The following is a 12,091-nucleotide window of genomic DNA, read 5'->3' as shown; positions in this document are numbered from 1 at the left end:
AGATCTTGCACTGCTTGCTCAAACCTGTTACAGAAATTAAAGGATGCTTTAAAACTCATTGAAAATGGGATTAAGAGTTGAATAAAAATAAATTTAAAAAACTGTCACTATTATCTAATACTACAGAACTGATTTATTTTAAAAAAAAAACCCTATATAAGATTTCACGTTTTGCTGCTTTAGGGCGCGTCCATGGTGCGCGCGTGCGCGTGGCGTCATGCGCGCCTGTAGCTGGAGAGGTTTGTGTCCTCCAGGTAGACGCAATGGGGAGGCGTGTCGGGGGGCGCGGCCGTGACATCACGGAGCTGGTTCGCCCACATTGGGCTCACGTGCCCCGGCCGTCGCGCGACAGAAACAAATGTATCTGTCTTCCGGTAAATTGTACGCGTGGTCGCGCACTCTATGGCCTGCTTCATAGAGGCACGGCTTTTTGTTCACGCCATCGGGCGCTATCACGCTCACCAGGGACGTGGCCCGTGGACTCTCTGTTCCTCTTCATTTCATACGAGCCCCTCAACCCGCAAAGTGCATTTTTTTCACACTTGTACGTTAAATTATATTACAATACGCATGTGGCCCTTCTACTTCCAAATGTTTTGCGATCTGGCCCCTGCGGAGAGCTGGTTACAAAGCCCCGGTATCTTTGATGGTATCAGTTCTTTGGAGTTTGACATCGGACCCTAAAATAGTTGAAGAGCTACAAATTGCACAGATGTGGACACATTGTTCATAGCTTTCACTTTATTGCGGATCCAATGTTGTGCCTTCCCGCACTCATATTGTGGGTACAGCACTTTGTGAACATGCTGCGCAGTTCTGTATCCCTGATCACACACACCTGTATGTAGACCAAAAAACGCACCAGCACAAACGGAGCAGGAAGAACCCAGGACAAAAAAATGATTAAAAGGGCACTTAAAGTGCCGTTTGTGCACCGTTTGTGCTGGTGCGCTTTTTGGTCTCCCTTTTCCCTGTATTGCATTGAGTAGCTGCACAGTCTGCCTGCCTGCCCTACCAGGATGTGAGTACTTGTATATTTTTCAGGGGAACCTGCCAATGAGACTGATGGTGAGTGGGTTGCACCACACACCACCTGTCTTCAGGAGGATAGTACCCATTATATGACACAATAGGTACTATATCAATTGTTAGTACCCTGGTACAGTGGTCTGGCTTATTATCATTTTGAGATATACCTGCATTTGAGCGCTTCAGCTATTTTCCACACCTGTATGTAGAACCTGTGACTAGTTGTTCTCTCCTGATTGCAGGTACTGTGCTGGCACAATGCCCTGGGGCAACCCCAGTGACCACAGAGACTTTGAACCCCAGCGCCACGATGATGGCTATATCGAGGTGATTGGCTTCACCATGGCCTCTCTGGTGAGTAATGTGAGTTCTTGGTCTGCTGAGAATAACGGGAAGCAGCCTAATAACTATCCAAACAAAATAACTCACAGTCACACAGAGGCTGTGTGGAAATGATTGAGAAAATAACTCTGAGGGAACGGGGAGGAGACAAATGAAATCCCCTGCACCGCGGGGAGGCTCATTGGATATTTATGTTAAAGACCCGCGTTCCCTGCGGTGTTTACGTTGAATGGAATTTAGGCCATTTTTTAATGTAATGATTATAATCTTTCTATTGTTAGTATTTTAGTCTTGAAATTATGGAAGTATTTCATTTTAATTTCAAGATTTTCGACATGTGACTTGCGTTTAAGAATTTGTTCCATTCATCATGATTTTCAACTACATACATTTTGAATGGAGTTGATGTTCATTATTCATTCTCTATTGGATTGCATTATTATAGAATTGATAGTATTGCCCCAATTCCATTTAGTGGGACTTTCCTGCCATTTCCCTCTCTCCCCCCTCCCTTTACCGCTCCCTTCATCTTTCCATCTCCCCTCTTTTCCCCCTCTCCCCTTCTTCCCATCCATTTCCCCCTTCCCCCCCTTCTTTCCCTCCCTTTCCCCCTTCCCTCCCTTTTTTTCTTTCCTTATAATAAATATATAATATTTATCTTCATTAAGAAAATGTTTAGATTAATAATATTATTTTGAAATAAAGTATAATGTGCTCCTGTGAAGTTTTATCGCCAAAAAAGAGGCCCATTAATGGACGGCCTTCCATGAAAATGTTTTTTGATTTTGATTATTATTCTTTTTTCATATATTTGTTATTTAAATGATATGTTTTTAGTGTTTTTCTGGTATTGTTTCTCTCATACTTATTAGATTCGTTTATTGCTTTGAGGGATATTTCAGTACCAGTTAACTGGTTGTGTTTTGTCCGTTTTTGTATGTTTATTTGGAGTTGTGAGGCCAGGTCCCCGGTGGTGACGGTGGCGCGCGTGGCACCGCACACCAGGCACTAACCTCTGTTGCTGCAGGCCCAGGTGTGTCTCCTTCAGTTTAGGCTCACGTGGCACGTCAGCCAGCAGGGGATTGTGTTCCCGTGCGGCAACGCAGTCACATGGTGCGCTGTGAACCAATCAAGAGGGGAGATCGCCCGAGCCAATGGGAGTGCAGAAACTGTAGTGAGTTAGAGAAGACAAGATTGAAAAGGCGAATGACGGGCTCAGAGTTATATACTAGGAAACAGAAAGGGGGCGAGTCTATCATAGATAAATCCCTTTCATAATACAGAGCAAATAAAAGTATGGGTACTCTGCATGTGTAACTAAAAAGTATCGGTACTCTCCGTTTGTAATAAAAGGTATTGACGCCCCCCATAATGGCTGCGCCCACCCGCCCCATTTAGGCCACGCCTCCGATCGCTGCTAACAGACCGCAAATCACGGTTTTCAGCTGTGCACACGCCGCCAGAACGCCAGGCGCATTTGCAGCAGCCTCCAGCGGAACCTTAGCCGTATGTGTAGTCCCCAGTCTGAGTTATGTAGTGTTTTGACATTTCTTCAGCTGATTGTGCTCCCTCAGTTCTAGAGCCGGGGGAAGTATGAATGGTGTCTGTGGGGATGCGCGCACACAACAGTGCGGGGGTAGCGTTGCGATCAGTCATTGGCCAAAGACACACCGCTTGTGTTGTCTTTACCTCCTTTAGGCATGTGTAGTTTTGTGACTGCGCATGCGCAGCATTATGCATGCGCCATGACGTCGGCACGCGCGTGCGCATGGGTGCATGCGGGTTTGCACAGGGGTACGCGCACGGAACCGTGTGACATCATCATGAATCTTTTGCCGCGAAAATTCAAGACTATGGGGGTTATGCACAAAACAGTGATAAGTGTTTTTAAGTGAGATAAATGCCTTTATGGTGCAATATTGCGTGCAGCACAATTCAGAAAGCAGTGATAACACTGCAGTGTTGTGCTTAAAAGACTTTTTATCATCAAAACACAGTTATTGATAAAAAATTTGCGCCATAAAATGCGCCATAAAGCATTTATCTCACTTAAAAATACTTATCACTGCTTTGTGCATAGCCCCTTATGTGTGTATATATAATGCTGCATCTATAACAACTCCATACTCCTTGATAAGGTTGTAATTATACAGAAAAATGCGCGCAGCACTGTGTGTAGCAGTGCCGCGCGCCTGAAAAACAACATAAAAAAATAGCAGCGCTTATACCTATTGCGGCATGTGCATTGCGGGGAACTGAAGGTCAGATGTCTCCTCAGATCCTCAGATTTGTTCTTGGCTGTCAACGCCATGTCACGTGAGCGGTCCCAGCCAATGAGGGCGACCCGCTCACAGCCACGACTCTGCCACGCCTCCCTGTCTCAACTTTGCAATTTCCCTGGCATCTGGTATAATCATGTACTTAAATGACTTGCCTAGGCGCCACAGTTCCCTAATATATACACAGTGTTATACTAATATTCAAACAATTAATATAATAATAATAAATAATATTACCCAACAGGATACTTCTCAAACCTTCCAGGGAAATATGCTTTGATTTCCCACAGGTACAGTCGTAGTTGTTTGTGGAAAGTGAGCGACCCCGTCAGGAATACAACATGAAAATAAAAAACATATAAAGCAATAATTGTGCAGTATTGTGATTATTTTTTGGCTTGTTCAAGAATCTTGGCTCTTGGGGAAAACCTACTTACAGCAACATAGAAGAAAATTCGCATTTGTCTGACTCTGTCAGGTAGTGTAGAAATGATGAGGTTCCTTTAAGGTGTACTTATATCCCCACTTGGTCTTGACACATATGGATAAGCTCAGAGTTGGTAAGATTCAAATTCCCATAGGGTATATGTGGACAAAGAGCAGAGAAATAGACCGATGGTGTAGGTTGTAGAACAGGATTTTATAAATAGCAAGTAAAAGACATGTACTCACACTCTGTACATGTATATAATGCACATAAAGGTATCTTTAGCGCTGTGTGCGCCCGCTGTCGCTTCTCCCCGTCCTCCTCTAACCTCAGTCCTGCTGCCGGCAATGGCGTGTGACGTCACGTCCCTCTGAACGGCTGATCGTATCCAAAGGAGGCAGGCTGTGGTGCGCTGGGAGAGGAATCGCGGGTATAATCAAGCGGGTATAATCAAGCACTTAAGAGCCCGGAAAGCGCAAAATGCGTAGGAAGGTCTTTGACCTCCTTTTTTTGTGATGTTTCAGTAAATTCATATTTTTACCATCAACTGACCTGGCTCCCTTTGGTGTGCAATGCTGAGTTTTGCACATTTCACTTGTATGGAAATGATACATGTAGCAAAACCTGCTGCTTTATAGCGCTCATTATAATAACGAAAAGTGCAATGTTTTAGCAGCAGAAATCATGGAAAAGTGTAGATTTGTTGCATATTGTAATATCCTTAAAGCAGCAGAACACGTGTTTTTATTAATTGGTTTCAAGCACGGGGTCTCCGGAGCAGAAGTGGGTTATTTTCAGCTGTAGGGACCCCCTGCTCCCGAGATACATACCTCCATAGGGAGTGCCTGTAGCAGCTCCGCAGGTTTAAATGTTCCGGGCACGTGGGCCAACAGGAAGGCGCACAGGATGACATCACAGCTTTCTATTGGGCAGCTTGATGCGGGACATTTTAGCCGCCATTTTGGTAGCCCCACATAGTCCAGCCAGAGCTGCTAACGGCACCCCCTATGGAGGTAACTGTGTCGGGAAACAGGGGGCCCCCAGAGCTGAAATTAACGTATTCATTTTTGTTGAACACTGGTTCAAACCTATAACCTTAAAAATAAAATATATAGGAAAGCAGGATTGCTGCTCTAAGTGGATCAGCAGAAGTTCTCCACCATAGACACAATACTGAGTAAAATCTCTGTATGCATTGCAGCATGTAAGAAAAGCTCTGTTGGTTCATTGAAATATAGCACAAAGTGAAAAAAAAGTAATAATTATTTTATTGCAATATAATTCACACACTGCTTTACAGAAGAGAACAGGTACTGGGTTATTCAATAAATGGTGATAGTGCTGTCCAGGGCCCATATCGTAGCTTACCCCTTTCGGTGTTGGAGGGTTGTCCCACTGCCGTGGCCACGGACCCTTTGACACTTTTACATCATGTGACCGCACTTTGGAGCAATCACGTGGTGACATGTGTGTTCCGGGCGTTAGGTGGAGTGAGACGCTCCCTCCGCTCCTCCTTCAGGGTAGTGCAGGAGCACCCAATGTGTACAGCCCCTAGAAAACTGGTCCAGTGATGCACGGTGTGGGTCTCAGGGCCCCGGGGTGTTCTTGATGTACAACGTATATCGGGGCATTGAAGGGGTTATTGTATAACCCTCAGAGAGTAATGTTGAAGAACTGTGAAACAGCTGTTTTCTTTATTTCTCCTTAAAAATAATATAATACACATTTAATTATTAGGTAGCAAAAGCTTTTTGTTTAATATAGCAGCCACTTTTGTTTCTATCCCTCACACCCTACACAATGCTGCTATATGTGGAGTACTACAGTCTATATAGTGTGAAGGTAGGTGGTATAATGGACACTTACAGAAATGTTTACATTTGAGCATTGCATCCTTAACACCTTCACTTTCAGAGTGACACATATGTCAGGGTGACTTCATTGGATTTGATCCATCCATGCATGGCATTGGGGCTCACCTATTGTTCTCTTTCAGGCTGCGCTCCAGGTTGGGGGTCATGGAGAGAGACTTCACCAGTGTAGGGAAGTGACGCTGCTCACGTACAAGGCCATTCCAATGCAGGTGGACGGGGAACCGTGCCGGCTCGCTCCCTCCCTAATACGCATCTCTCTAAGGAACCAGGCAAACATGGTACAGAAGAGCAAGAGGAGAACATCCATGCCCTTACTTAATGAGTGAGTCACAAATAACCACTCCGGCGACTTGGCATGGAATGCCTGAGGGATACCACAAGAGCGCTGATGTAATGACAATGAATGGACTAGCACAGGAGTGGCCAACATCAGTCCTCAAGGGCCATCAACAAGTTAGGTTTTATGGATATCTCTGGTTCAGCACCTGTGCTGAAGCAGGGATATTCCTAATACTTGGCCAGTTGGTGACCCTTGAGGACTGGTGTTGGCCACCCCTAGATTAGCATGTCCCAAATGGTCCTTTTCTTCTTTGAAGTTTCTTAGAATTATGGTTTATCTTGGATGCTCCTCCTCCCACCATTTATGGCATGTGTGATCATTTACATATCATTGCAGGGCTCCCGAACGTCTCTATAATAACCTCATTACATGTAGGGTCGGTGGAGAAGAGCATTAGATTAAGATTAGTTTGTGTTGGGGTTTTTTTTTTTCTCTGTTTAGTTTGGATTTTGAAGTCCTGGACAGTGCTTGCTTATTCTTTTCAAACAACCCTAGAGTTTCATCATCAGAATAGAAACAATGGCTAAACTTAACACATTGTGACATGTGGATGTAGAGACGTGATTTTAATTTCTTGTTGGTCTATCTTTTTATCTTTTTTTTTTTTAATTCAATATTTTTTCGTGCAAAGGATTTTTATTCAGAGAGAAAGAAAAGATTCTTGATGTAGAATCGCCTTATTTTGAAAGCTGTCTGTAAAGCAGAACGCAGCAATCCCCACTCTCCTATACAAGGACATACATTACATCCATCCGATTCTAATGCTGGGCTGACCAAATCATTTCCTAACATTACCTACAACCCCTCCCCAAATTGCTTGCTAACACACGAGAACACAGCTGATAGCTCCTTTGTACAGGTGTTTCCTGCATTATTTGCTGGCATAGTATCACAGTATGTACTGGAGAGAATGGCAGGCATTATTTTTCCTTCCACTAATCTAGAATACACCCAGATATTTCTGGAGTGCTGAAGCATGAAGAAGGGTAAGAGTCACGGAATAGATCGTAAAATGAATTTTGACATTAAACGCCATATTTACTAAGCAGCGCTACTTCATAAGACACCTTGGTAAAATATCTACAGTTTAGCAAATATGGCAAGTTACAGATTATTTATGTCAATGAGCCATAAGGTGTCAGCATGAAGGGTGTCTTATGGAGTGGCACTGCTTAGGAAATATTACCTGAATCAGAGGTGAAACCAAGTGTGGGACCCAGTGCAAGAATATGCACTAGCCCCTCACCTCCCCCCCCCCCCTCGCTCCCCCAAGGCCCTACCTGTGGAGCGGGCATGGGAGGTGGAAAGGGCCCAGCCAGTCAGCGATTGCAGAAGTTGGGGCTGACTTCTGGTGGGGCCCAACTTCCATGCTAGGAACACCGGGGCAGGCCCCCTCTGGCAGAGCATGGATGGACCCCGCCCCACAGGTAGGGCCTGTAGGGGAGGGAAGGCAGAGCGGGCCCTGTAGAATTGCCAGAACGCTATACCAACTGCTAAAATAAGTGCCGGAGCAGCATCCCGGTGCATGGCAGGATGAGCTTTGGTGCAGCCGAGCCGGCAGGGCAGTAGTTCCGCCATTGCCTTAAATGGGGCTTTCAGAATAGCAGACCTTGGATTGGATCTTCATGTATTCCATCCCACCCGACACCACCTGTCTGCTCTCCTATTTGCACAAGGTTGTATGTTCCTGTTTAGATTCAGATACAAAAATACATGTTTTCTTTAACTGTCCTCTTGAGACTGTGAATACAGTACTGTTTGCCACAGAGATTTATGCCACGCCAGACCTGGTGGAGTTTTTGTAGCTGCAGAATAAAGGGAGGAAAAGGAGTGCCTTATGTGCAGAGTGTAATACATCGCATTACTGCATATTACATGTGCTATCCAACTCCTCCTTACCTCCTTTATTGCTCCATATAACCTGTCCCCAGTTTGCCGGCCGATGCTACAGTGGTGGACCAGGCCTCTCGATACATTGATGCTAAAAGCCACATGGTCTCTTAGCATCGCCTTCACTGTAACACTGAGCATGGTACATAATCCCACCCATGCTTGTTGGCCTCTAGTCTCTTATCATTGTGCATGCTTATCACTTCATCAATTGTGTAACTCACTCCTCTTGTTTCTGTTAAAATGTTGTGTGTCTGTCTCTCTCTCTCCTGTCTCTCACGTGCTCCCTCCTCTGGCTTATGCCCTGTCTTGTTGCACTGGCTTTGTGCTGGCTGCCACAGTATCCATAAAGCGCACTCCGCTGACCACAGGCGTGTCTCTGCTCCCCCGGACTCCTTCACTGTGTAAGTATCCCATGCTGCTTCTCATATCTGAATGGGCCCATTTCAAGCTAAGGTTCCAGGCTGTTCACTGCCCTCCACCCATCCAGTGTTTACAGCTGCCCGCTCCCTCCTGTGACTCATTTGTTTTTCTTGGTTGTCACCACGCACAAGACTCATCGTTCTTATGCCCGCACAACGACCCTTCTGTCTCACTGTACTGTGAATATCTGCCATGTAGACTAGAGCAGGGGTGCTCAACACCAGTCCTCAAGCTCCCCCCCCCCCCATCCCATCTCCCCCAACAGGTTTTCAGTATATCCCTGCTTCAGCACAGGTGGCGCAATCAATCCCTGCTTCAGCACAGGTGGCTCAATCAGAGGTTCAGTCTTTGACTGAGCCTCTGATTGAGCCACCTTTGCAGACGCTGGGATACCTTGAAAACCTGACCTGTTAGGGGTGCTCAACTCCAGTCCTCAACCCCTCCCCCCCCCGAGTCACTGGTCTCATAAGAGCCTTCTGCTTCATCTTCAGTATCACAGCCTCAGAGAGACTTTAACTTGCTCTGTATCATAAAAACCTGGGGATAGGTCCCCAAAAGCAGACAACGCCCCTCACGTTCAGTGGGAGGGTTAGCCCATGTTGCTGGCAGAGTTGCTTGCGTTGCCTTGTGTTGAAGGCCCACCCGGAAGCAAATGGGTTAAAGAACCAATACTACTTCCCCCCTTTTTTCTTCTTCTTTGCATATGTAAAGCTTGTGACATTGTATAATTCTACATTCTTACCTAAGTGTGCAATCGTTTGGTGTTCCTGTTATAAATCTTGATTGTGTGCCTAACATAATGGCTGCCTTTCTGTTTAAATCAATCCATTGGTTGGTGTAACTCAGTAGCTATTGTACAATGCATCCTTATATTACTAATGTAACATTATCTATTGTTACAGTTTTCAGCTCAAACTGCTGGGACTATTGGCAACAAATAATCACAAACAGGAAAGTGTTGCAAAGATCTCGCCCAGCTGGGGAGGTGGGCTAAAGCCTGCTATAGAAATCAAAGGGTGTTTAAAACTCATTAAAAATGGCATTAAGAGTTGAATAAAAAATAAATCATAAAAAACAGTCACTATCTAATACTACAGAACTGATTTTATTTATTTTTTAAAACCCAGATAAGATTTCACATGTTTTGTTGTTTTAAAGTATCAGTCCCCCCTAAGTGTACTAATTGCAGTGACACATTTAAGGGTACACTGGGACTGGTACCCATTTAAAAAAAAAAAAATGACCCCTACTGTATAAGTATTTTTAGTGAGTTTAAAAACATGGTGAGCAGAGACTTGGGAGGCGTCTGATTTCCCCTGTTGTGAGATATCACTGTGTGTTCAACAAGTGCTGGTCCCGCCTCCCCTTATCTTTATTGGCTGTCCGATAAGGACAGGCTGGGATAAGGGAAAATAAGGCACCTGATTGACAATCGTTCCCCCATTCAGAAGCCCCTAGCAAATTACATTTGTAATTAATTTCCAAGGAAACAAAAAGAGACAACAATTTGCTTTCTGCATGGTTGGATTAATTTAAGGAAGACAGATCATTAGTTTTTTGGTTAGCTATGTGGGATTGCACCTTTAAAGCCAGACTTCACAGACGTGGCGAGTCTGCCTTCTTTGATATGTCATGGGATAATTTAAGTCTCTGGGGGGTGGGGGGGGGGGGAGGGTAGAGAGGTTCTAATTTACAAACACAAATATCAGATACAATGCTTACCTGATTTTGCTGTTTTGTGTATCTATTCTTTTAATGCTTATGTTGGATATTAATTATTGCACATAGTCTACAGCAGGGGGGCGCAAACTTTTTTCCCTGCGCCCCCCTGCCGGCGGTCCCCTCACTACCGCGCCCCCCCTAACTCCCACTTACCTGCACTCCGGCGTCATGACGTCACGTTGCCATAGCAATGTGACGTCACATGACCTCGCGGCGTCATTTTGACACCGCGTTGCCATGGCGACGCAGGAAGGAAGCCGCCGGAGCCTTGGTAAGTAAAGGTTTACAGAGGCCCTGCAGCTCCCCCGGCACTTCGCAGAAGCGCGCAGGGCCTCTGTAAACCCCGTGCCCACCCGTCGGCAGTCTCGTGCCCCCCTGGGGGTCGCGCCCTCCAGTTTGCGCACCGCTGGTCTACAGCATATTTCTTTTGTCTTCTACGACGCTAACACTGCACCCAGCAGTATACGTGGCATTTTGTATAATGTGTCGCTGGTACGAAGAGCATGCACTCAAATTTCAGCTGCTTTAGCAGCAGTGTTCTTACCATAAAGGTACTCCTGCAGCTCTGATATATTTCATTTCATCTTATACTATATTAGTGAAAGCACTGTATGCCTGCCTGCCTGCCTGCCTGCCTGCCTGCCTGGATGTCCGGTGTCCCTAGGGGAAATCTCATTGGTCCCTTGGCCCGCCCCCGCACACCTCTCATTGGCCTGAGGCGGAGTGACGGGCCAAAGGACACACAGGGACACAAACACACACACACAGGGACACACACACACACACAGTAGGGGGGGGGGGGGGTGTACATTAGCAGCATGTATAAATGTATAACCCGGGGGGTGGGGCTCACATACCCGCCGGTCCCGGAGCCTCCGCCTCTTCCTCCCCAAACATCAGCCTCCACACCCGCGCGCACCTCCTCCTCTCCCCGTGTCTCCCGCGCTTTCAGCCCCCCCCCCCAGCGCTACTACAGTCAGCGGGGGAGCGAGTGCCCGGGACACAGCGGGGGAGCGGCCACAACACGCTGCCTCCCGCCTCAGATCCACGTGGGAGCTTCCGGACGGGTGAGTGAGCGGCATTCACCTCCCCTCACCCCCCTTCACCCAACCCTCACCCCCCTTCACCCAACCCTCACCCCCCTTCACCTCCCCTCACCCACCCCTAGACACACACGTAGACACACACACACACACGTACACACACACACACACACACGTAGACACACACGCACGTACACACACGTACACACACGCACGTAGACACACACATGTACACGTAGACACACACACATGTACACATACACACACACACATGTACACGTAGACACGTACACACACACATGGAGACATACACTCACACACGTACACACACACACGTATACACACACAGGTATACATACACATAATGTATACACACACACATGTATACACACACACGTATACACACACACGTATACACACACACGTGTATACACACACACGTGTATACACACACATGTATACACACACACATGTGTATACACACACATGTGCATACACACATGTGTATACACACACAAACATGTTGTATACACACAATATATACATACACACAATGTATACATACACACATGTATACATACACACACATGTATACACACACACGTACACACACACACACACATACAATGTATACACACAAACATGTATACACACACACTATCCCCAGCACCACCACATCAGCACACCGGTATCCCATGCCCCCCCAGCACACTGGCATTCTC

The 12,091-nt window shown here is 46.1% G+C and overlaps 1 protein-coding gene across 13 annotated transcripts in view; it reads left to right on the top strand.

The window, feature by feature from the left end:
* The window catches only part of DGKI (diacylglycerol kinase iota), a 265,197-nt gene that overhangs the window by 149,735 nt on the left and 103,371 nt on the right, over nt 1-12,091 (top strand). For 10 of the 13 annotated variants that reach the window (XM_075602603.1, XM_075602602.1, XM_075602607.1 and 7 more), the window contains exons 19-21: nt 1,272-1,383; nt 6,074-6,273; nt 8,523-8,585. In XM_075602603.1, the coding sequence (XP_075458718.1) occupies nt 1,272-1,383; nt 6,074-6,273; nt 8,523-8,585 (375 nt within the window). The remainder of the gene's footprint in view (nt 1-1,271; nt 1,384-6,073; nt 6,274-8,522; nt 8,586-12,091) is intronic. The other 3 variants (XM_075602606.1, XM_075602601.1, XM_075602598.1) reach the window with 1 other exon arrangement.

Source organism: Ascaphus truei, chromosome 5 (genome assembly GCF_040206685.1).
Source record: "Ascaphus truei isolate aAscTru1 chromosome 5, aAscTru1.hap1, whole genome shotgun sequence".
Classification (NCBI taxonomy): Eukaryota; Metazoa; Chordata; class Amphibia; order Anura; family Ascaphidae; genus Ascaphus; species Ascaphus truei.
This window is presented reverse-complemented; position numbering and strand designations above follow the sequence as displayed.